The 26,042-nt window shown below is 40.0% G+C and overlaps 1 protein-coding gene across 1 annotated transcript in view; it reads left to right on the top strand.

The window, feature by feature from the left end:
- LOC120929635 (GPALPP motifs-containing protein 1-like) overlaps window positions 1-20,991 on the top strand; it is a 41,504-nt gene extending 20,513 nt beyond the window's left edge. The window contains exons 4-8 of the mRNA XM_040341282.1: window positions 1,519-1,615; window positions 11,650-11,784; window positions 13,407-13,571; window positions 16,821-16,919; window positions 20,056-20,991. Of these exons, the coding sequence (XP_040197216.1) occupies window positions 1,519-1,615; window positions 11,650-11,784; window positions 13,407-13,571; window positions 16,821-16,919; window positions 20,056-20,274 (715 nt within the window). The 3' untranslated portion in view covers window positions 20,275-20,991. The remainder of the gene's footprint in view (window positions 1-1,518; window positions 1,616-11,649; window positions 11,785-13,406; window positions 13,572-16,820; window positions 16,920-20,055) is intronic.
- The last annotated feature ends 5,051 nt before the right edge of the window (window positions 20,992-26,042 follow it).

Here is a 26,042-nt window from a genome sequence, read left to right as displayed (position 1 = left end):
ATTGGATTGAGGTACCTTTGCATCTGTGGCGCAGTAGGATGCTACAGGCTCCATCAGGGGAAGGGGGCAAAACTAACCATCGTTTTCCTGTCCTAAGCAGTTTTGTGCAGACAATTCTTTGTGTATCAGCAACATCTGTTCCGTGTGAAAGACTGTTCAGTTCTTCAGGGTATATTGTCAATAAAATGCGATCATGTCTGGCTAAAGTGATACCTACTTGCCTACTATAAAGAGACTGACAGTCAATATACTAGATAAGTTTCATAATTAAAGTTAAACGAACTTTCTACATTTTTCTTAAAGTTTAATAAGAAAAAATTACTTATGTCAGTGCTACATTTTGAATTTAAAACGTATTTGTGTGAACTGTGAAGTTAAGTCATGGATTGTGGAAACTAACTAGTGTCGGTTGATTGTATATAGTGTATACTACATTTACCACTGACTAATGCAGAGTTGCAAGGAGATCAGCTAAAAGTAATTGGATCTGTATGTGCGTTATAATTAATCAAAATTAGTCGATTAATCGATTTTAAAAAAATCAATTAATCGAACACGAAAATTTTAATGAGTAACGGCCCTAATTTTAGGCTTGTCGGTCTAAATCCAGGATTTAGTACAGTGCATTCTGTATCGGCTCAGGGAATTGCTTTTGCGTATCCAAGTAGGGATTTCCCTTGAGTCTTGCACAAAAGAATGAAGCTGTAGGTGTTGGTCATGAACGCAATTCAGATTTGGTGACTTTTTTTGCGTCTTCATAAGAATAGTTTCACAATTATTTTGCCTCACAATGTTGGAAGGCAGGTCTGCTAGGTCTGATTTTTTTTTTTTTTTTTTTTTTTTTTTTTTTTAAAGCTAAACTCCAGCTTGTTTTGTAGGTTTGGTTAGAGTTGGGCAGAGATAGATCATGGACAGGACCTCAGAGCCGGTTCACACAGGGGCGACTCGTCGGGCGACTCAGCCGTCTGTCAAGTCAAGCTCCGCTGTGGCAAATGGAACCATTCTAATAGGAGTGACTCAAGTCGCTCCGACTTAGAAAAAGGTTCTTGTACGATTTTGGGGCGACTTGCATTGACTTCAATACACAAGTCATTTTGCAAGTCGCCTCTGAAGTAGTCTTGAGGTCGCCTTGCCGAGTCGCCCCCAAAGTCGTGCCACCCCTGTGTGAACTGGCTTGGTCGATGTCTCCTTTTAGGGACGGGGAGATGGTAGTGTAAATATTTGCTGCTACTTGTCCCTCATGTAAGGCAAACATATATAACTTTTGCTTGCATTTGCAGGTGTAGGGGCGAGCAGAGGAATGAACTCCTTGGTGTGTTCCCATTCATTTATCCTCAAGTGTGCAAGTTGAGAAAAGGGGTTTTGCATATGACTTTTACCTGAAGTTCTGTTTTAATGGTCTTGATGTTTCACTGGGATTTTCCTGTGCTGCCTGAGCTAATTAGAAACATTTTCATTCTGTCCATTTACAGTATGTTTGGCTTTCTGCCATCACTGATTGAATTTGTTTTGCTTTAGGCCTGTTATAGGTCCTGCCCTACCTCCTGGCTTCAAAAGACCCGATTCAGATAGTGAGGATGATTCACATAAAGGTTCTGCAGACGAAAAGCATAAGGTAAGAAACAAGGAGTAACCAACATGTTGGAATAATGTTTTGTGACTCTCTAAGGCAGTGTTTTTCAACTCCAGTCCTCAAGGCACACCAACAGGTCATGTTTTCAGGCTTTCCATTATTTTGAACAGGTGATTTGATCAGTTTCACTGCCTTAGTAATCACCACAGTCGTTTCATCTAAAGGAAATCCTGAAAACATGACCTGTTGGTGTGCATTGAGGACTGGAGTTGAAAAACACTGCTCTAAGGGACATGATTTTTGTACTAACCACTTTTTATTTCTAACTAAAAATACTTTTGTTCAAAGTATATATATTTTTTTTTTATAGTGACTGAATAAAAAGGCATTTATTAATTTTAATAAAGTCTGTTAAAGTACTACTTGCTTCTCACACAGCTGTAACACTTAAAGCTGTCAATCAAACTAACAAAGCTTATATATATATATATATATAATTTTTTTTTTTTATTATTATTATTATTATTATTATTATTATTTTTTTGTGTGTGCGTGCGGCTGTTTTGTTTGTTTTGTAGAAATACATGTTGACTTTATTTGCATTAGGCTGACCTCTTTTACACCTATATCTGAAAAAAGTGAGGCTTTTCCCTTAAAAGAATAAGTACAATTTTTGGTAAGAAAATAATAAATGCACTTTTTTTGCAGGTGAAATAGGTGCATTTATTTATTTTTTGAGCATTTATTAGCAGATCTCTGGTGCCATGCAGGTCTCCGGCAGATCTGTCAGTGTATCTACTTGCCTTATCTGACAGGAAGCACGAATGACCTACCACGGTGCTCCACAGCGGCATAGTAGTTAATTGAAAATTACGAGCCAACCGCTGCAAAGGGTGCCAGACCTTGTAGTTTTCCATGCACAGAGCCCGTTTGATCAGTGACACGGCCAGGCAGGCAGAGCCCCGCTTGTGTGTGTGTGTGTGTGTGTGTGTGTGTGTGTGTTTTTTTGTTTTTTAATTTGTGATGGCTAGCGGGGAGGGAGGAAAACCCCACCAGCTGTCACAGTGGAGGATCGGGGAGGTGCGGTCCGTTTGTAACCTGTTGCATGGTACACCCTGAATATGGGTGTAACATGTTACGAGACGTGAATGTATCCTTTGAAGTATTTTGTACTATTAATGTGAAGATCTACAGTTAACCTGCTTGAAGGGGGTTACATTCGCATTTTAGTGTTTTTGAAGAACACGGACACTGGCGATGTGAAGAAACGTTGTTGTTTTCCACTCCAGGAATCAGCCAGATCCTCAGTTCTGGCAAAAAACGGATATAGACTGGAGTGGTATGGTTAATCATAAAGGTGCATTTGTTGGGCTTTATGAATTTGGAACGAATGAGGCATTCATGGAACTGTTGTAGAGTTATAGGGCAAGCAAGAAAAATATATTACTCGGTTAAATAAATCTACCAATTTGGTTAGTCTGTATATAACCACAACAAGTTATCCAGTTGTTCAAGCTTAAAGTGGAATTTCGATCCCCACGTTTTTTTTTTTTTCATTATTGTGCTCATTAGACCTAAAAAAGAAAAATGTTTTTTTTTTTTTTTTTTTACTCATCTGGAAATGCCTGTTGCTATGCAGTCCTACGAAATCTGCCTTTGGAATCACCTAGGATCCTGACATCATCTCCCTCTAATGCTCCTGGGAAATGTGTGTCATCATTTCCCAGGATGCAGTGCGCTACCCAATTATCACTCCCCATCCAAGACTTTAAGGAAGTAAGTGCTTGTGGGCTTCACAATGCCCACAAGCAAAATGACAACGGTGTGGACATAGTTTTATAAACTATCTTTTTTGAATAACTATGCGGAGCGGCGGCGGATTGTAAAATAGTAAGTGACCGGATTTATATTATAAAAACGCATGATAAAAGGACATATATTTAAAAAATGCTAATTGTGGTTGGAACCCTGCTTTAATTTTAAACCTTTAAAAAAAAAAAATGCTGAGTGTAAGGTATCTTTCTAAACAGTTGTTTTTTTTTTTTTTTTTTTTTTTTTTTATTTATATGGTTTGCTTTAACCGCTTCCCGACCGCCGCATGTAGATATACGTCGGCAGAATGGCACGTACAGGCACATTGGCGTACCTGTACGTCCCTGCCTTGTCGGGGGTCCTATCGGGACCCCCCCCCCCGCTACATGCGGCGTTCGGATTCCCGCGGGGAGCGATCCGGGACGACAGCGCGGCTATTTGTTTATACCCGCTCCGTCGCGATCGCTCCCCGGAGCTGAAGAACGGGGAGAGCCGTATGTAAACACGGCTTCCCCGTGCTTCACTGTGGCGGCTGCATCGATCGAGTGATCCCTTTTATAGGGAGACTCGATCGAAGATGTCAGTCCTACAGCCACACCCCCCTACAGTTGTAAACACACACTTCTACACTCCTAACTCCTACAGCGCCCCCTGTGGTTAACTCCCAAACTGCAACTTTCACAATAAACAATGCAATTTAAATGCATTTTTTGCTGAGAAAATGACAATTGTCCCAAAAATGTGTCAAAATTGTCCGAAGTGTCCGCCATAATGTCGCAGTCACGAAAAAAAACGCTGATCGCGTTAGTAGTAAAAAAAAAAAAATGCAATAAAACTATCCCTATTTTGTAAACGCTATTACATTTTGCGCAAACCAACCGATAAACGATTATTGCGTTTTTTTTTACCAAAAATAGGTAGAAGAATACGTATCGGCCAAAACTGAGGAAGAAAAAAAATTTTATATATGTTTTTGGGGGATATTTTATTATAGCAAAAAGTAAAAAATATTGCATTTTTTTCAAAATTGTCGCTCTATTTTTGTTTATAGCGCAAAAAATAAAAACCACAGAGGTGATCAAATACCACCAAAAGAAAGCTCTATTTGTGGGCAAAAAAAGGACGCCAATTTTGTTTGGGAGCCACGTCGCACGACCACGCAATTGTCTGTTAAAGCGACGCATGGCCGAATTGTAAAAACCCCTTGGGTCATTTAGCAGCATATTGGTCCGGTCCTTAAGTGGTTAAAGGCCTGTTTTTTTTTTTCTCCATTCTTGATAATCTGAGGCGGAGTTATATTTGCATGGCTGATTGTAAGGTGTTGTAAAGGAATTTTTTTTTTTTTTTTTCCCCCTAAATAGCTTCCTTTACCTTAGTGCAGTCCTCCTTCACTTACCTCATCCTTCCATTTTGCTTTTAAATGTCCTTATTTAAGTGTCAGGACGCCCACTAACACACAGCTCTTTTCTCTATCTGCAAAGTAGAGTGTCCTGACCCTCCTGCTTGCCCCCGCCCCCCCCCCCCTCAAGAGGCTTTCTCCACACCAGGGAGAAAGCCTTGCATTACTGCGTGTAGTTACAGACCGAAGAACAGGAAGTGAGGATTTCTCAGAAGAAATAAGGACTTTTAGAAGCAAAATTGAAGGATAAGGTAAGTGAAGGACTGCACTAAGGTAAAGGAAGCTATTTAGGGAACAAAAAAAAAATTCCTTTACAACCCCTTTAAGATGTCCAGTTTGCTTCAATAGGGATTTTAGCTAAGGTTTGTAATGCACCACAATGTTGTAACATACACAATAAGATTGATATTTCTGCCTCGAAATTGTTAGTCTTCCTATTAGAAGTTAAATTAAGCCATGCCATTCTTACTGTACCATCCAACACCTGTGTATACATCCTGTTGTAAGCTGCTTTTTTTTTTTTTTTTTTTTAAGTTGCATGCTTTCTCTCCTATGTCATAACTCATTAGCAATGCCAGGATAGCAGCTGTGAAACACAGTGTAATAATAAACTTTCAGCATCTGTTCAAAAAAAATAAACCACTTTCTACTTGGCTTCCTGTATTCCTTCTTTTCCCATTAGGTGGAATTATTTTTTATTAACTGATCTTTACCGGTAGATAAGATCATTTTGTTTGAAATGGAAGGATGGTGTCATGGTAACCAGTGTCCACCTCAAGTTCAGGCAGATTCACCTTTCTTATTCTACCTGCTTCCAGCAGAAGCTGTCTATTAGGACAGAATAAACAATCCGGTATCATACATTCTTTTCAGGTGCACATTTGTTACAGTATGTAATGTCAGTAGTAGCTATTATTGGATAATTTAACACCGCTCAATTGAATAAAAATGTGTCTAATTATTCAGAGCGCTGTAAATGAGTGACTTGGTAGCTGTGAGCGCCGTCGTAGTACATTCGTACGAGGAAGCCGATACATGGACAGGTCTGCAGGAGACCTGCATGGCATTGGCAATATGCTGATCGCTGGTGCAATGCTTTACAGGCTCCTGCAAGAAAAAATAATAAATGCACTTTTTTTTTTTTTTTTTTTTTCTGAAAAAGTGAACTTATTCTTTACATTTCTTAAAGTGGAACATAAATGTGTCCTGAGCAACACAAACTGTGAATGCTATTTCATAAATGTTTTAATGTTCAAAGCAAATTGGCCCATCCATCATGTGTTCATGCTTTATTTTGTTGAGAAATCGCTTTGAAAAACACCCCCTGTCACTTATAGCCTTGACCATCTTGAGTAAAGGCAAATGATTCATGTAGTATTTTACTTCCTTGAATCCATCTGCCATTAGCTCAAGCATGCAGGCAGAAAGGTATATTTGGCGAAAACCCAACCTCCAGACGAAATAAAAAAAATGCCCATTAAAGCTCTTGGGCGATATGACTTTGTTTTTGCATGGGCCTGAAACCAGGAAGCAACTGAAGAAATGTGAGGGGGGGAAAAAAAGCAAATATAATATAACGTTCTACTGTATCCATTTACGAAGGCTAGTAGCATAAAGCCCTTATACACATGATTGAATTTTCATCTGACAAAGTGTAGGATTTTTGTCCGAAGGGCTTTGACCTACAGTGGGGATCGAAAGTTTGGGCACCCCAGGTAAAAATTTGTATTAATGTGCATAACGAAGCCAAAGAAAGATGGAAAAATCTCCAAAAGGCATCAAATTACAGATTGGACATTCTTATAATTTGTCAAAAAAAAGTTAGATTTTATTTCTATCATTTACACTTTCAAAATTACAGAAAACAAAAAAATGGCGTCTGCAAAAGTTTGGGCACCCTGCAAAGTTATTATCTTGTACTGCCCCCTTTGGCAAGTATCGCAGCTTGTAAACGCTTTTTGTAGCCAGCCAAGAGTCTTTCAATTCTTTGTTTGAGGTATCTTTGCCCATTCTTCCTTACAAAAGTCTTCCAGTTCTTTGAGATATCTGGGCTGTCTGTCACGCACTGCTCTTTTAAGGTCTATCCATAGATTTTCAATTATGTTGAGGTCAGGAGATTGTGAAGGTCATGGCAAAACCTTCAGTTTATGCCTCTTGATGTAATACCCGTTGATTTTGAGGTGTGTTTAGGATCATTATCCATTTGTAGAAGCCATCCTCTCTTTAACTTCAGCTTTTTCACAGATGGCATCAAGTTACCATGCAAAATTTGCTGAAATTTTATTGAATTCATTTTTCCTTCTACTCGTGAAATGTTCTCTGTGCCACTGGCTGCAATACAACCCCAAAGCATGATTGATCCACCCCCATGCTTAACAGTTGGACAGAGGTTCTTTTCATTCAATTCTGTGCCCTTTCTTCTGCAAACGTACCTTTGCTCATTCCGGCCAAAAAGTTCTATTTTAACCTCATCGGTCCACAGAACTTGCTTCCAAAATGCATCAGGCTTGTCTATATGTTCATTTGCAAAGTTCAAAGGCCGATTTTTGTGGTGAGGACGTAGAAGAGGTTTTCTTCTGATGACTCTTCCATGAAGACCATATTTGTACAAGTATCTCTTTATATTGGAATAGTGTACCACAACTCCAGTGTCTGCCAGATCTTTCTGGAGGGATCGTGCAGTCAAACGTGGGTTTTGAATTGCTTTTCTCACAATCCTGCGAGCTGTTCTGTCTGATATTTTTCTTGGTCTTCCAGATCTTGCTTTAACTTCCACTGTTCCTGATGAAGGCCATTTCTTAATTACATTCCGAACAGAGGATATTGACATCTGAAAACGCTTTGCTATCTTCTTATAGCCTTCTCCAGCTTTGTGAGCGTCAACTATTTTCAGTTTCAGTTTTCTAGACAACTGCTTAGAAGAACCCATGGTGCTGATTGTTGAGGCAATGTCAGATGAGTCTGGGCATTTAAAACCTTTGAGATTGACATCACCTGGTCTTCCCAGACGATGATTGAGAACAATCCATGACACTGGCAGGTCTCGGCTTTGCAAAGGGGGCAGTGCATGCTATACATTGTGCAGGGTGCCCAAACTTTTGCAGACGCCATTTTTTTGTTTTCTGTCATTTTTGAAAGTGTAAATGATGGAAATCTAACTTTTTTTGACATATTATAAGAATGTCTAATCTGTAATTTGATGCCTTTTGGAGATTTTTCCATCTTTCCTTGGCTTCGTTATGCACATTAATACAAATTTTTACCTGGGTGCCAAAACTTTCGATCCCCACTGTAAATGTAAGCGTAGGATTGTTTTGCTTTAACAAGATGTGATTTGAACTATAGAAGTAGTGTAATTGTAGATGTAGTTTAATTCTGGGTTATTAAAAATATAGTATTCAATATCAGTCATGCACATGTGTTCCTGCATTAGCATTTGAAAAGGACAGGACCAGTTTCTAGGCCAGTTGACACCTAGATGCCAATAAAAGTTCCCATACGAGTAAACCGATTTGCCACCTTTCTGAAGCCTTAAAAGGGACTCCTAACCAGTGTGGCTACACGGACCCACAGGGGGCATTCACAAGGCCCCGGCTGGTCTGCAAACTTTGATTTATATCATCAGATCTGAGGAATCTTTTTTATGTCTCATAAAAGCTAAAATATTAGCTGCAGAGAGATTAGAAATATTTCCTTTTGATGGTACACATGTTGGGCTACACGTACATGTCAATCTGTATTTGTAGCATGTGTAGAATCCTAGGAAAATACACAAAACTGTTATATGGCGCCTGATTTGGTACTGTTGCGATCGGAATGATGTGCTGGTGTCGGGAATCCTATCCATGACCCAGCAATCGGCGCCATTCTGGGCCAATTCGACTCTGGTAATTTCAGAGCACAAAACATCTTGTGGGTTGAGACAGGAAAACCCCCCAGGGTTGATTGGTCAAGGGCTAATTCCTAGCCCACATCCATATTTCAAATAATGGGGTAGCCTGACATATGGACATTGTTCTTCCATGAAGCCAGTTCCAAACTGGGGAGTGCCACATGTTCCAGTATGCTTGTACAAAAGGATAGACTTCGGTAAAGTTTATTTCTGTTTTTATCCCTTTTTTATTTTCATAGCAAATTGCCAATTGTGTGTCTTTCTGTATTTTTTTGTATTTTTTTATTTTTTTTGGTAACTCCTTTTTCTTAGTATGCGCTGCCCACTTTTGGGCTATTAAATGATAAAATTAATAAGTGACTTCTGTGTACTAAGCTAGGACTCCTATCTCTGGAGAGGTTGTTGTATTTTAGTGCCTAAGTGCTCAGTCTAAGTTATGTGCCAATCGGTATGCAATTGCACTGTGTGTTGGCAGATCTGCCAGACAGAGGGGGGTGTGTGTGTGTGTGTTGGCTCAGCAGACCAGTCTGCGGACAAACTGTTGGGTGGGGACAGTGGGAAGAGTGATTAACACCAGGGTTCAAGCTTGCAGGATAGCTGGAGGGATCCTAGAAGTGTGTAGTAATTGCTAGACTGCGCCCTAAGCGTGCACCAGATTGTATGCAAGATTCGTATCTGCCTGTGTGTGGTCAGCTATCTGGATTGGAGGCTTAAGATAGTGCAGGCTGTGAAAGTACCACAGCCAGTCTTGCATGCTCAGAAGTTCCCCCTTATTCCCTTAGTTCCTCATATACCCCAGTCACGGAACGCATGTCGCGGTTAGCTTGTCGCCGTGAGCGGGCGTAATCGTGACAAGGGCGTTTGCAGTTTGTATGCAATACAAGTTCCTGGCCAAGAATTGTCGGCCAACAACACGAAACTACGTGATTTAGCGCCACCCTTTGGGCAACTTCTGCTAATGTGTTATGGTGAGCATTGCTTCTGAGCATAAGTGTTTATACTTTGAAGTTTTGTCTGACGGACTTGTGTACACACAATCGGAAAATCCGACAACACATTTGTTGGCGGACAATTTTAAAGCATGCTGTTCCACATTTGTCCGGAAAATCCGACAACAATTGTCCTGTGGTGTATACGAACGGTCAGATTTTCCGACTACGGCCTGTCATCACACAATTTTCCGTCGGATAATCCGATCATGTGTACAAGGCTTTAGGATTACATCTAGCTAATGCTGATGGAGAGAGTTTAGTTCGTATTTAGGCTGGCAATATACATCAGGACAGAGGCACAAGCCTATTTGAGAGTCTCATAATGTGGGTAGAAAGGAGGGTATGAGCTCCTCCTCTCTCTCGTCTTCTCTCTTCTTCCCTCTTCACCTGCCCAATACCACCCCAACAGTGAAGCATGGTGGTGATGGCATGATGCTGTAAGGGTGTTATTCAGCAGCAGGGACAAGGAGACTAGTCATTGATGATGGAAAGCTGAATGGAGCAAAGTATAGAGATATATCCTCAATGAAAACCTGTTCCACAGCACTTGGGACCTCAGACTGGGCTGAAAGTTCACCCTCCAGCATGACAATGATCCTAACCACACAGCCAAAATGACACTGGAGTGGCATAGGGACAACTCTGTGAATGTCTCTAGAGTGGCTCAGCCAGAGCCCTGACATTTGTATATTGAGCTTTTTTTTTTTTCCTTTTCTGAGACCTACCATACATAAACTACTATTTTGGATTCAATGTTCAATGCCAGAAAATATAGCTGTTTGTGTATAATGTGATTTATATACACAATGTCGGTGTGGAATTTTCCAAGATGACTGTGTCTATGGAAATGTCCTTGAAAATATAATTAACATTATGAAGCCGTCTCTGCTTGAATACTTTTTAGAGTGTAACTGTAGAATTTCAATGGCTTGATTTTGTGTATTCATCAACATTTTGCTAAAAGAGGCTTGTCTTCAATGCTTATGTTGCTGCTCTCCGAGTGCCTGAGTTGTCAAACAATTTCTGTTTCTATGTTCTGTTTCTTGGACAGAGCAGGCAAGCATCAAGCTTAGTAATTGGTTTATCTCTAGTAGTTGAACCCCAAGGCTTACAGCCTACTGCTTCTCAGCTGTGTAGTATTTGCGTACAATTTTAAGAAGCAACTGTAATTTCCCAGTTAATTGAAAACCATTAAATTGCTTTCCTAGCTGTTATATGGAGGAAAGGTGTGATTGTAAAGGCTGAAGTTTTTTTAATGCATGCTACTTGCCAGAGCCCGATTTAGCATTGAGGAAAAGCATTCCTTGAGGAGGAAGTGGGTGACAGGTCCAAGCCATGCTTGGTGTGTTCTATAGACACACAGATGGTTTGGGAGCAAGCATGCATGAGTGCTCCCAGAGCAAGAAACTTGCTCTGGGGGCACTCAACAGGGAGCGCTAGCAGGGCATCCGAGAAGAGGAGGATCGGGACTGCTATATGCAAAACCATTGCACAAAGCAGTAAGTATAATGTGTGTGTTTATTTTTTTTTAAAGCAAAATATCAAGCTTTGGGCCCCTTTCACACTGGGGTGGCGTCGGCGCTATTTTTAGCGGCGCTTTACGATCATGTTTGCAGAGGTATTTGGCTGCTAGCGGGGTGCTTCTAACCCCCGTTAGCGCCCAAAAAAGAGGTTAAAACCACCCACAAAGCACCACTGCAGCGGCGGTATAGCCGCACTGCCCATTCATTTCAATGGGCAAGAGTGGTGGAGGAGCGGTATACACACCGCGCCAAAGATGCTGCTTGCAGGCCATTCTTAGCGTGCTGACAGTGCACCGCTCCAGTGTGAAAGCCCTCGGGATTTTACCTTTTTATATTATGCATTCAGCAGCACAAAACTTTTTTCTGTATTCTTTACTTTTCATGCCAGTGATAACTTGGCTAAATGCAGCTCATTAGACTAAAGTTTTATGTTTAAAGTTTTTTGTTTTGCTTTTCAGTCAGATGATAGTGACGAGGATGATGATGATGGAATTGTCGGCCCACTTCCTGCCAAAGGCCCGGTTCAATCAAATGTTGCTGAGGATATTGAACGCAGAGCTTGGAAGATGAAGCAGAAACTTACAGGGAAAGATGTAAGTTCAGTGGTTTTAATTATTATGGGGCAGATGTTTTTTGTTAACTTGTATACAAATATTCAAATAGGATTATAATATTCAGTGCCCATTCACACCTTTGCAACGCATTATGTCACAATAAGCCAAGTGCTACCACAATGCATGTTACATGTCTTAGCGTATTGCAGTGCTATTCATTTTGAGTGGTATCCTAACGTATTGGGGTAATGCACCTCCAATGCACATGTGTTTCAGCACACAGTAATGCAGTACAGTACATTGTAATGTGCTGCGTTGCCCAGAATGGCGCATTTCCAATTTTTGGGATGCTTTGGTGGGTTTGCAGCCCATTCGTTTGAATGGACTGCCATAACATATCTCATGTTAATGTTTGAAAGAAACACCAGGATGACAAGTTCTGAATGAGCCTTCAGTGATCATTTTATTGTATTACAGCAATTTTATAATCTATATATTATATACATACGTGATGGCACATCTTGTACCACCACACTGTCCTGAACTGTTCATGTTCCTCATGTAGCTCTTGTCACAGAGTAGCACCTTGGTAGTTCCTAGACACTAGTCTGTCTGAATGCTTACCGCATTAGACAAATAATATCTGTCTGCATAGCAATTCTTTAAAATGATTAATTATTTGTGAATTTTTGTTTTTGCCATGTTTATACTGTATTATACACTTGAGGACTCCGACCGTACATGTGCTGCAGCAGGGCGACCACTCTGCACCAGATCACGTACCTAATACATGATCTGGCTGTTCCAGGTCTGGGGAGCGCAAGCTCGCCATCTGCGATCTCGCTGTTTTTGGACACAGCAGGAGCTAATTTGTGAGTACTGCGGACTCTGTCCGCCGGCACCTGCTAATTATTGGGCAGGGAGCCAGAACAGCGATCTGCCTATGTAACAAAGGCAGATCGCCATTCTGTCAGTACAGAAGGCATTAATCCTGTGTTCCTTCAAAGCAGGAACATGGATCAGTGCCTTCCCCTAGTAAAAGCACCTCCCACTCAGTGCGCAAACACTGGCTAGGCACAGAGTTAACCCTTTGATTGCCCCTGATGGTAACCCCTTCCCAGCCAGTGTCATTGGAACAGTGACAGTGCATATTTTTAGCACCGATCACTGTATTGGTGTCCCTGGTTCCCAAAAAGTGTTAGTGTCCCGACTGTCCACCGCAATATCGCAGTCCCACTACAAGTCACTGATCGCCACCATTACTAGTAAAAAAAATTATCCCATAATTTCTAGACTCGCTCACTTTTGCGCAAATCAATATACGCTTTTTGTGATTGTTATGTATTGAAACCATATAATTTGTAAATTAAGGTTAATGTAGGTTGAAAATGTGTACAGGGCTTATTTAATAAAGCACTTTGCAATGCAACTACAATTTGTAAAGTGTTGTAACCTGTAGTAGCCAGTCAGACTTCAGTTTAGAAATTGATTTAAAAGATGACTTCCATTTGGTTGCTATGAATTCTTGCTTATACAGTGTCTTGCAAATGGACCGATTTAACAAGATTTTTGACTCAATTTTTTTAAGCTAACATATTCAGAAACTGTTTTGCATGTTTAAACATTTTGTAGGTTCAGCTTTACTGTGTGTTTTTCTATAGGATGGCCCCAAAAATCCAACCAGGGAAACATGGATGACTGAGCTTCCTCCGGAGCTAACCAACTTTGGACTTGGCGCAAGAACTTTCAAGCGGAAAGCTATTGAAAAGTCTGGTGATCGATCTGATTGGACAGACACCCCTGCGGAACGAGAACGGAAAGCACAAGTAGGTTCTCTATAATTAACAAATACTTTTGAATTTAAAATGTTTGCACAAATCAATGGTCTAGTTTTCATCACTGAGCGAAACGAGGCATCTTGCTATGATCAACGGTACTGATTTTGAAATGAAAGTCACTTCAATGCTCACGTTAAAATAAAAGCAGATCAGTGAAACTAGAATCCACATAACCGCAAAGTATGATTAATTTTTTTTTTTTACCTGAAAAGTGTGCATTATATGACAGTTACTTTATTCATTTGTGAACATAGTCTGTTTATTATACCACTGTATTCCAATACACATACCATGGACACTCTTTAGATTTACGTCACTCCTCTGCACCACGAATGTCAGTGTGGATTAATTTTATCTGATGGGAACATGTTCATGAATCTGTCACATGGATGGGGGACGCACTGAGGCTGCATTTTAATGCCATGGACAAACTGACAATTGCGTGCAATGCTGTACCCAAATAAAGTATTTTTTTCCCCCACAAATAGCGCTTTCTTTTGGTGGTATTTGATCACCCCTGCAATTTTTATTTTATTTTTTTCTTCCCGGTATAAACAAAAAAAAGACCAAAAATTGCCATGAACACACAATCCTTAGTGCATGTGTAGCCCCTTGCTAGCTGAGACACTGTCGGCTGGGCAATTTTATTGTGTGTGTGTGTGTGTGTTTGTTTTTTTTTTTTTTGCTGTATCTTCCAGTTACATTATTAATCAAAATCACACCTTCAGGCTGTAGTGCTATCTGTAGGCTGAAAGCTTATATTGTCAATAAATCCTGCAGAGTCTGAATGTGATTACTTAACCACTTGCCTACAATATATATACTGCAGCAGGTCGGCTCTATTGAGCAAGATCACGTACCTGTACGTGATTTTGTGAAATAGCCACTGGGGTGTGCGGACAGCTGGAAGCACGATAGAATGGCGGTTTAATGATGTAAACAAGGCAGAACGCCGTTCTGTCAGGCATGAACACTGTAATCTATCGCAGTCCTGCTAAAAATCGCTGATCGCCGCCATTGCTAGTAAAAAAAAACGCCATAAATATAGCCCCTATTTTGTAGACGCTATGACTTTTGCACTAATCAATATATTCTTATTTTACCAAAAATATGTAGCAATATCCATATTTGCCTAAATTTTATATAGAAATTCATTTATTTTTTTTTATTTTTTTTTAATTGGATAGGTTTTATAGCGGAAAGTAAAAAAAAGAGCGATTAAATAAAAACATTTTGGTCTCTGTTTATAGCGCAAAAAAAAAACCGTAGAGGTGATCAAATACCACCAAAAGAAAGCTCTATTTGTGGGGAAAAATTACTTTATTTGGGTACAGCGTCGCACGACCACGCAATTTTTTTTGTTGAATTGGCGCAGTGCTGTATTGCAGAAAAATGGCCTGGTCAGGAAGGGTGTAAAACCCTCTGGGGCTGAAGTGGTTAACTGTGATATAGTGATCACATGCTCCAGAACCACTTTTAATTGGTTCTCAGTCGTTGGTGGATAACTGAGGACCAAGTGTGAGACCAGTCAGCTTCACAAATTTTTGTCTACTAGATCTACTAAAACAAAGAAACATTAGAGAGAGAAAATAACCGCTCAGCAGTCTTCAGAGAACCTCCTCACTGGAACCAAACCATGGGTGCCGGCAATGCAATAGTGATGCAAAGATACGAAGGAAACTTGGACAGCCGCACTCCAAAAATTTTCTTTTAATTAAAATCGACCGTTTACACTGTATACTGAGCTGGATATACATAGCCCAGTGTACAATTCCAACTTTTTTCAGATGCCAGGATCAATAACTCGCATGTGGGGGACTTGCATCATCATGTGCCAGTTCAAAATGGCCAAACTTGCCTGGAGTTTTGGCTTTAGGCTTGCATTTAAAACTTTACTTTAAAGGCCAAGTCCACCTTTGTTCACTATATATTTTTTTTTCTCTAAATTCCAGCTCTCCCATGTACCAATATAGCATTATTGTACTTGTTTTGCAAAAATAAAACCGCTTTCCATTAATTCTACACAGGCTTGCCTCACTGTCTTCTTTATAGCAGTTTAAAAACACTAGTAGTCATGACACAGGAAGGAGTTGACCAGCTGATCTCCTTGGTGCATAATCTACCCTCAGCTGGTCAACTCCTTCTTGTGTCATGACCTAAAGTCTGTCCAGGAAGTAAGGCAGAAGTAATCGAGCGGTGCTTTCAAACCGCTATGAAGAGGGTGAGGTAAGGTTGTGTAGAATTAATAGAGAGCTGTTTTATTTTTGAAAATAAAGTACATTAATCACTTAAGGACCACCTCCTGCACATATACGTTGGCAGAATGGCACGGCTGAGCACAGGCATGTACCTGTACATCGCTGATTGCCGCCATTACTAGTAAAACAAAAATTATTAATAAAAATGCCATAAAACTATCCCCTATTTTGTTATCGCTATAACTTTTGCGCAAACCAATCAATAAACGCTTATTGCAGTTTTTTTTTTTTTTTTACCAAAAATAAGTAGAATAATATGTATCGGCTTAAACTGAGTAAAAAAATATGTTTTATATATTTTTGGGGGGGGGATATTTATTATAGGAAAAAGTAAAAAAATATTGAATTTTTTTTCAAAATTGTCGCTTTATTTTTGTTTATAGCGCAAAAAATAAAAACTGCAGAGGTGATCAAATGCCACCAAAAGAAAGCTCTATTTGTGGGGAAAAAAAGGACGCCGATTTTGTTTAGGAGCCACGTCGCACGACCGCATATTGGTACATGGGGAGCTGGAATTTAGAGGGGAAAAAAGTGAACCAAGGTGAACTTGGCCTTTAAAGAACTGTTGATTTAATGAAGTTTTCACTTGAATGTTGTTTTATAGAGCTTATTAGGCCTCATGTACACTGCTGCTGGTAAACGGCGTTTAGGAGCAGTTGGGGTTTTTTTTTTTTTAGCTGCTCCTGAACTCCTCTGTTATCTTATCAGTACATGTACACAGGGAAATTTTTCTAGTACTTTCTAGGCAGTTGAGTTTAGAGGCTTTTCTGGAAGCAAAAAAAATGCGTTCAGAAGCTGTGTTTAGAGGCATTTCAAGCGACAAACGCGGTAACTCACGTTTTGTTTCGTTTAGCAGCATTTATCTTGTTGGAATACCAGACATCATGCACATTCATTTTGTAATTGGTGTTTTCATTAGGGCATATTCGCCACAGTACTGTACAGTTGTCCTCTTAACCTATATTTCTAACTTTTTAAGGAGAAGCAAGAGGGTAAAGTTTCCAGTAAAAAGGGTGAAGAAACACCAGAGGTGTCAGAAAAAGACAGACGACTGGCAGATCAAATATCCACCTATAATGTAAGTAAATATTGACCTTGTGTTCTTATAAATGCTATATCTGCTGTACAGCATTTGGGGGGGGGGGAAACAAGAAATGTAATTGGTTGCTAGAAGCCCTCGAGCATCGTTGTGTATAAATTTTAAAAGTAATTATTTCACATTCATCCATATTTTTTGATTCCTCCTAATACATTTTACAAAATAATTTTACTGAAACACTGTAATTGTTCAAAGATTCTCCTACATTTTCTTATATGGTGTTTCATATACTATGCTTATTGACTCTTGTTCAGATGTTTATGTTGGAGGTTGATGTGCTTCTTTCTGTTGATATTGTATAAACTAACCATAAACGCCCCCAATGTGTAAGTACTGTGTGGAGCCTGGGAATACTTTTTTGTAAATCCTATATCACTTTACAGGATCACAAGATACTCTAATCAACATGCATCAAGGGAATCGTACAGTCAAATATTGAATCCACACACTGCTAAACTGGGATCTATATGCAGCTATCCAAATCGGGTAATCCTCGGCACTGCCTTGGAAACTGTACCTCACTAGACCGAAGAATACAAAGCTAGCCTTTTTTAATGTGGCCTTGTGTCACTTGGCTTTGCTAGGGGCACTCCTCAGACACAGAGGAGGACAATAACTAAAACTGATGCACTCAGAATCTGGTGCAACTGAGCATGATAGCCAATCGGCTTCCAGCTTCAGCTTGTTCAATTTAAAGGGGTTGTAAAGGTTTGTTTTTTGTTTTCTAAATGGGTTCCTTTAAGCTAGTGCATTGTTGGTTCACTTACCTTTTCCTTCGATTTCCCTTCTAAATGTTTTTTTTCTTTGTCTGAATTTCTCACTTCCTGTTTCTCCTCGGTAAGCTTGCCCCCTTCATCTGGCTGGGGGTTAGTCAGCCAGAACGGCTTACGGAGGAGGAACGGGAAGTAAGAAATTCAGACAAAAAACATTTAGAAGGGAAATGGAAGGAAAAGGTAAGTGACCCAACAATGCACTAGCTTGAAGGAACCTAGAAAAAAAAAAAAAAACCCTTACAACTCCTTTAAGCTTTGACAGTAAAACTTGGAAGCTGAATGGTTTTGGTGCAGAGCTGCACACTTCTGAGCTGCTCCATGGGCCTCCTGAATGCCTTGCATGCCTATGATGTCTTTCCTTATGCATAGAAAATTTGCCTTTTATGAAGGAGGGTATTTTTATGGACAATCTCTTGACAAGTACCCAGGCATTTGTCTTCTGGCTCTGTAAATTCCTTCTTTCAATAGAATATCTTTGGCTGAGAAAGAAATTTCTCAGCCTTCCTTATTCATGGGCTCCATTCCTCAAATACACTTAGGCCCCTTTCACATGTGCGGACCGTCCGTCCGTTTTTTACAAGTCCGTTTACGGACTTGTAATGCATCCCTATGGGATTGCAGACGTTAGCGGATGATGCATCCGTTAACGTCCGCAAAGATCCGCGTCCGTAAAGATCCGGTTTTTCGGACGGAAGAAAACCCTACTTTTCTTCCGTCCGGCGGATCGGATGAATACGGACAGACGGTCCGTATTCATCCGATTCCCAATAGGGGAGAGCGGAGGAAAGACAGGGCGGTCTCTGCACAGTGTGCGGGGACCGCCCTGTCCGCGGACAGCTCAGCAGGGATTATGGATGATCCCCGCTGAGCCGACGGACACACACGGAGCGGACACAAAAACGGTCCGCTCTGTGTGAAAGGACCCTAAATCTGTTATTTTCTTTAGTTGGAAATCTCAAACATTTTCCCTTGAATGAGCAGTTGCTTTGGTTGTCCAATGTGCTTTTGCAGCTTTACCTATAAGAAAGTTGGCTTTTCTTCCTTTGTTTGCATGCCCAGATTTTTACTGTAGCTTCTATTATTGAAAAGTTTTAGTAGCCTTATTCTTGGAGCTTCAGTTTTTCAGTACTACTTTGACCAAGAAGGGAATACACCATTAAAACATGTCCTCAAAATGTAATTGGTGCAAATAAAGTATCACAGTCAGTACTTATCTAGATTTTATCATGAATATTGTTTCTCCTGTATTAACAGAGCCCCCTAAATATAAATATTTGGTTTTCGAAAAAAACAAAACTTTTTTCTGTCACTTAAAGGATCACTAAAGGATTTTTTTTTTTTAGCTAAATAGCTTCCTTTACCTTACTGCAGTCCTGGCTTCATGTCCTCATTGTTCGTTTTTGCTTTGAAGTTTCTGTAATTCTGCTGTGATCTCCACACTTCCTGCTTGTCTGGCTCCTTATGAAAAATCTCATGGCAGCTTTTCACTGTGGTCCAAGCTGTGTGTCTAAAACTCCTCAGAACCAATCAGATTCATTTTCAAAACAAAACACTGCCCTGGATTTGTTTGTTTTTGTTCTGTGGGTCTCTTTACTTCACAGAAACATGAAACCAGTTTAAAAACGAAAGTGAAACTGCAGGTACATTATATGATTGAATGTAATCTATTTTTAATCATTTTTAAAAGGAATCGGTTAACTTTTATGTCTATACCCTGTAAACAGTCATTTCAGCAAAAACATTTTTTTTCCTTTAGTGATCCTTTAAGTACAAGTACAGAAATTCTGTGATGCTCAGGTTTTACGATCCTCTGGGTTTTAAGGGCTTTTATGTTTCTTCATTGAAAATGCACTGTTTTCCTTCCAATTGGGGTCCCTCACATCGAAGAACTGCTGCGAGTCGGCCCACAATCGGTACCTAGACCTTTTAATCAAACTATTGAGCAGTCCAACTTTGTTCTTTGTTGCCTTATGTGTAGCAATACTGCCGTTATGTTATTTTAGCAAATTTACTGTTGCTATATTTTGTATTTCTTTTATATCTTGAAAAGAAAAACTTAATAAAAACAATTGAAATTCAGAATATCCGTTTTTACCATCTTGGCAAATAAAAATTGATCTATGAAAGGGTTCTCCCTTTCCTAAACCTAGCAGAAATCTGCTGAAGGCTATGAATCCACCTCTGTTCTAAGAACAGAAGGAATTAATCGTGATGATTTTTCTCTATAGCTAGTCATTGTTTATGTAGAGCAGGTCTGACAATGAAAGGCGGTATGTAGTTGCAAATGGCAACACCTCCAGTTCATGAATTAACTGATGATTTTATTTTTTTTCCCCTGTCAGGATGCAAAAAGATCAAAATCACTCTTGGATCTTCACCGTAAAAAGCTGAAGAGGAAATCTGAAGACAATAAAGATAAAACGAAGGAGAGAAGAGCGTTTGACAGAGAACAAGATCTGCAAGTGAATCGCTTTGATGAGGCTCAAAAGAAAGCTTTGTTACGGAAATCCAAAGACCTGAATACGAAATTCTCCCATGGCGGCGGCAGTATGTTTTTGTAGGTAGACCATACTGTGCAAGGGAGAAAATAACGCTATTGTATATGCACAGAAGGCTGTTTTCTTCTTTTTCCAGTTTCTTTTGAACCCAAATGTCACCCAGACAGTGTCTTTCATAATTGAATATGAATATGTGCTTTAGCTGTACTGATCTACTGCACATGTTCCTCCATTGACTGCAGCTGATGTATACAAGTATAGCCTGATCATGTATGATCTGGTCAATCTAAATTGTGATCCAGAAATTGCATATAATAACTTATTTGTGTTGTAAATACTATGGTACTACATTTTTACCTAACAAGATGCAAATTTTAATGATAGCCTTACCATTTACTGGCATTTTTTAAATGTCCACTTTTATGGACTTTTTCTGCTTTCATTTTGCCCAGCGTATTAAACAAGACTTTCAAGGATTTGCTAGTTCAGCTATCTATTGCAATGTATTTGAGCCAAAGTTTTTTTATTTTTTACATTTACTGTTCTTGAAATTTTTTGTGCAATCTTTGCATTGCTGTGCACATTTGGGAAGACATAAAGAATCTACATTGGTGACTTGTTTTTACAAGCTACAGCTGTCATCATCATTGATTGGAATACCTGCGTAGTTATTCAGTGCCAATGATGCACTATAATTGAGGAAGAATGACTTTAAAGCCTAGCCAGGCTTTTGACAATAAATTATTTACATATCTCTAATAGTTTATTTACTCCACGTCACAAGAGAAATTCTTGTGGAGTTGCTCATAAAGGGTTAAAGTGGTTGTAAACCTCAGTCATGGAATCTGAGCAAAGCACATATAGCTGCAGTGTTTACTTATCTCTCTTTATAGCTTTGAGTGTAGTTTCTCTCTGGTGCTTCCTTTCTCCTGTTATCAGCATGAGTCGCTTCTTCTGAGAAGTTTTCCTGACGATGAGATATGGGGAGGGAGATGAGCACAGAGCTTGTCTATTCACAACACAGTTATTCTGCTGTGTGGAGGTGGGTGTGATCTACCTGCCCCTCCTCTGTGCTCCTAACAGATGAAGAATTTCAACACTTTTCTGCCCTTTTGACTGGGTGTAGGGAAGAGAAGACGGTAGATAAACAAGGCTGTTCACTGGGTATATGTAAGGGTTTACAACCACTTTAAAGCGGTGGTTCACCCTAAAATCCACTTTCTGTCACTAGATCCAGCATACTGCTGACATCTGCAGTATGCTGGATTTTTTTTTTTTGTACTTATCGTTTTATCCGTATGTCTGCTCCGGCTCCGAGCGGCGTATCCTTCCGGGTATAGGCGTTCCTAAGTAAAGCGCAGTTGATTGACGGGCTTGGATAGCGCGTCACACCTTCCGGAAATAGCCGACGTGACTCTCGGCAATTTACGGGCGCCTGCGCAGTCGGCTCTACACGGCAGGCGCAGGCGCCGTAAGCAGCCGAGAGTCACGTCGGCTATTTCCGGAAGGTGTGACGCGCTATCCAAGCCCGTCAATCAACTGCGCTTTACTTAGGAACGCCCATTCCCCGCTCGAGCCGGAGCAGACATACGGATAAAACGATAAGTACAAAAAAATAAAATAAAATCCAGCATACTGCAGATGTCAGCAGTATGCTGGATCTAGTGACAGAAAGTGGATTTTAGGGTGAACCACCGCTTTAAGGACTATTCATGTGCATTGTGGTAAAAGTTTTACCTAACATTCCTATGATAAATCATGAACCTTGATGCCATCTTAATTGGGTTGTAAAGGTTCATTTTTTATTTTCTAAATGGGTTCCTTTAAGCTAGTGCATTGTTGGTTCTCTTACCTTTCCCTTCTAAATGTTTTTTTTCTTTGCCTGAATTTCTCACTTTCTGTTTCTTCCCAGTAAGCTTGCACCATCATCCGAGCCATTCTGGCTGGGGGGTTAGTCAGCCTGCTTGCCCCCTCCCTTGGGACTAAATCCCCGTGAGGAGACACTGTGTTCACAGCGTCTTCCTGCAGGGATGTAGTCCCAAGGGAGAGGGCGAGCACACTGATTAACCCCCAGCCAGAACGGCTCGGGTGATGGGGGCAAGCTTACTGAGGAAGTGAGAAATTCAGGCAAAGAAAAAAAACATTTAGAAGGGAAATCGAAAAAAGGTAAGAGAACCAACAATGCATTAGCTTAAAGGAACCAATTTAGAAAATAAATAACAAACCTTTGCAACCCTTTCAAATGGCACCTCTGTGCACAGTTGTACTAGCAGGCAATGCATCACACTAAAATGTGCTTGCCATATGTTGTGGCGACTGTTTAAAAATAAAAAATGTAATAGTATTCAGTCTTTTTGTACATTAAATTGCGCTGTCTGCACATTTTAAAATGTATTCGCTATACATAGCGTGAATGGGCAACCTTTGTACACAATATCCATGACTAGGCTACAGTTTTGTTTGTTTTTTGTTTTGTAGCTCTGTCAGATGTAATTTACAAACTGTAAGGGCAACTTCACACAGTTTTTCTGCGTTTTTGGTCGCAGCGCAGTGCACCCACAGTTTTCGTACAGGATAACTGCCCTTTACCATGGACTTCTATTATGTCCTGCGGTTTTGGTGTGTTTTCTAAAGGCGCACCAAAACTGCAGGACATAATAGAAGTGTAAGGAAAAGCGCAGCTAACGCACATGAAAACTATGGGTACATTGGCGTGAAAGCGCCCTAACTGAACATTTGTTTTACTGATTGTACTGTTTTGTTTTTTGAACCTTATTTCATAAAATTGTTTTATATTCATTGAAAGTTTCAACTATGTGCGTTTTTACTTTTTGCCAAAAATGATAAAAAGCAAAAACGTTTAAACCTGAAATGGTAACTAGAATGTTTTTTATATTTTACATGGATTTGAAATGGAAATAAAAGATGTGAGGAATACTTTTTGTTGTGATTTGATTTTTCTATATAGATGTATACTAATTGCCTTCACAAACATGTAGAAGAATAGATGTGTAATGGTTCGCTCTTCTTACTGGATGTACTTGTAACTAAATGGTAGTTTCATGGACCATTTGAATCTTTTTTTAGAAATCCTTTCCAATAAATAGGTGGCTCAATCGATAAAGCATTGTTTTCATTGCAAAGGAATAATTTCCTCTGAGAGAATTTGACAAAAGCTATCTTTTTTCCTTTGTTCTGTCAAAGTTGATTCTATCTTGTCAATTGTTGATGAGTGAAGTAACCTTTCAACTTCTTAAAGTGGTTTGTCATTTAGTATTAATATGGGCAGTATTAGAAATGCATAAATACCGTACTTACAATTAAATATAATTACATTTCATAGCCATGTAAAGGAAAAGTGTAGTCAGGACTAGAAGAAAAGTCGTAGTTTAAAAAAAAAAAAACAGTGACAGTAAAGTGTTTTTTCACCTTAATGCATAGGATGCATTAAGGTGAAAAAACACACAGGTTTAAAACCCCTTTTTAAAGCGGAAGTCCACCCTAATTTTTTTTTTTTTACGTAAACCGTCTTAAATTATAGTAAAAAACGTTTGAAATAAAAAATGTTTACTTGCCAGAAATGGCTGTTGCTAGGCAGTTGTCCTAACCTGCCACTTCCTTCTCAGCAGAGCTGTTCCTTCTCTTCGACCCTCATGTGGTGTTCTGGGAAATGTAGGTTCACTGTCTTCTGGGACCTGTGTGTCCTAGAAGACAGCCGGCCATTCACAAAGGGCGATAGAAAACGGGCAGTGAAGCCGCAAGACTCCACTGCCTGTTTCCCTTAGAATGGCAGCACCAGCACTCGATCCGATGGATAGATCGGCCTCTGGGGGCCGACGTTACGGGCTCCCTGGACAGGTAAGTGTCCTTATTAAAAGTGTTTGCCGACTTTAAAAATGTTTTTTAATTCAGCTGGAACACCGCTTTAAAGCGGCGTTCCACCCAAAAATGGAACTTCCGCTTTTCGGAACCCTCCCCCCCTCCGGTGTCGCATTTGGCACCTTTCACGGGGGAGGGGGGGTGCAGATACCTGTATAATACAGGTATTTGCACCCACGTCCGGGGAGAGACTCCCACTGGAGTCACTCCAGTTCCCTACTGCATGCAATGCATACTAGCACATTATGCCTTTGCCTTGCAGGTAAGAAAAAAAAGTGTAGCAGTTTACAGCCGCTTTAACTACTTGCTGACCAGCCACCATCATTGTACAGCAGCAGATTGGCTCTTCTGCATGAATAGCTGTACGCCGGCTGGTGCAGTTGTGGGCATGTGCCTGCAGGTTGGGTGGACTCTATTTCCTCCTGCGATCGCCTAGTACAGAGGCAGAACGGGTATCTGCCTTTTGTAAACGGTGTGGATGCCCGTTCTGACAGGGGGACATGTCGGAGATCTACTGTTCCCAGTGATCGGGAACCACAAGCTCTATAATGTCCAAGGCAGCTCATCACCCCTACAGTTAGAACACACCTAGGGAACACAGTTTTACCCCCTCCCTGTCTGTTTCATTTTTACATTGATCAGTGCATTTTTATAGCACTGATTAATGTAATAATGTCAATGGTCTCCAAAAAGTGTAATTTGGGATCAGATTTGCCTGCCGCAATGTCGCAGTTCCACTAAAAATTGCAGATTGCCGTCATTGCTAGTAAAAACAATTAAAGTCCCTAAATCTTCTTTTTTTTTTTAAAACAAGATTATGTAGAAGAAATAAATAAAAAAAAAATAATATATATATACGACTAAACTGCTGAAGAAATTTTGTGTGTTTTTTGTATACTTCTTTTATTTTTTTTTCTCTTCGATATGTTTATTTATCGCAAAAAATGGCACCCTCTGTGGGGGGGGGGGGGGGAGGATGTAATTTTGTTTGGTTACAAAGTCGCACGGCTGCGCAATTGTCAGTTAAAGCGATGCAGTGGCTTTAACTGGCCTGGTCAATAAGGGGGTAAATCCTTCCAGTCCTTAAGTGGTAATCACAGGTACTTGCACTGTAAGCTGGGCAGAGTGTGTGCAGAAATCCCTTGCATGTTATAATACATCAGCATGACATAATGCCAAGTCTGGTCTCCTAAGTATGTACAGTACACGGCATTCTTCCCAGCAACTTGTGAATATTCACAGGATTGGAATATGTCAACAGGGATCAGTGAAACTTGTGTTTTTAACGCTCCTCCTAATTCGCAGAACTAAAGCATATTTTCTTGGTCTGATTTCATTAGATGATCATATAATATTACTTGTTGCTTTCCTATGACTGTGCAAGACTCCATTATGGCTAAGTGGCTTATATTGGAGTCATTGGTTGTGATTTAGCAGTTCATAGCACTTTTTATTTCAAGAAGTAGAGAGTGGTTCGTGCATAAATTATTTGTCAAATCCAGAAGCTCACGGATCTGACAAGAGCAGCAAGTGCATTCACAATGGCAGAGATGTATAATTAACTGGCCCCTTTCCAGTAGTAATGACAGTCGTACCATATTTCCAATTGCTTTAGCAGTTCATGAGAGCAGACTAGCGTTTAAGGTAGGAATGCTAATTTAGAGTGCAACTAATTTATCTCCATGGCCATTTCTTCATTCTTTAGAATTGGTGTATCCTGGGAAATGTCACTTGGCAGGTATTTTGTCTTCTCTTGCAGATGATCTTGAGTTTAATCAGTATCCCTTTATATTTATAGGGCCAAATCCACAGCCAGCGGCGCAAAATAAGTTTTTTCAAACTTATGTCATTTAAGTTACGGCGCCCTAAGTTGGTGTCGTAATTGCCGTATCCACAGCGCATTTGCGCACAAAATTGCGCCTGCCGTAACCTAAATTCGGAGGCGTAAGGCG

The sequence above is a fragment of the Rana temporaria genome, chromosome 2, assembly GCF_905171775.1.
Source record: "Rana temporaria chromosome 2, aRanTem1.1, whole genome shotgun sequence".
In the NCBI taxonomy this organism is placed as follows: domain Eukaryota; kingdom Metazoa; phylum Chordata; class Amphibia; order Anura; family Ranidae; genus Rana; species Rana temporaria.
This window is presented reverse-complemented; position numbering and strand designations above follow the sequence as displayed.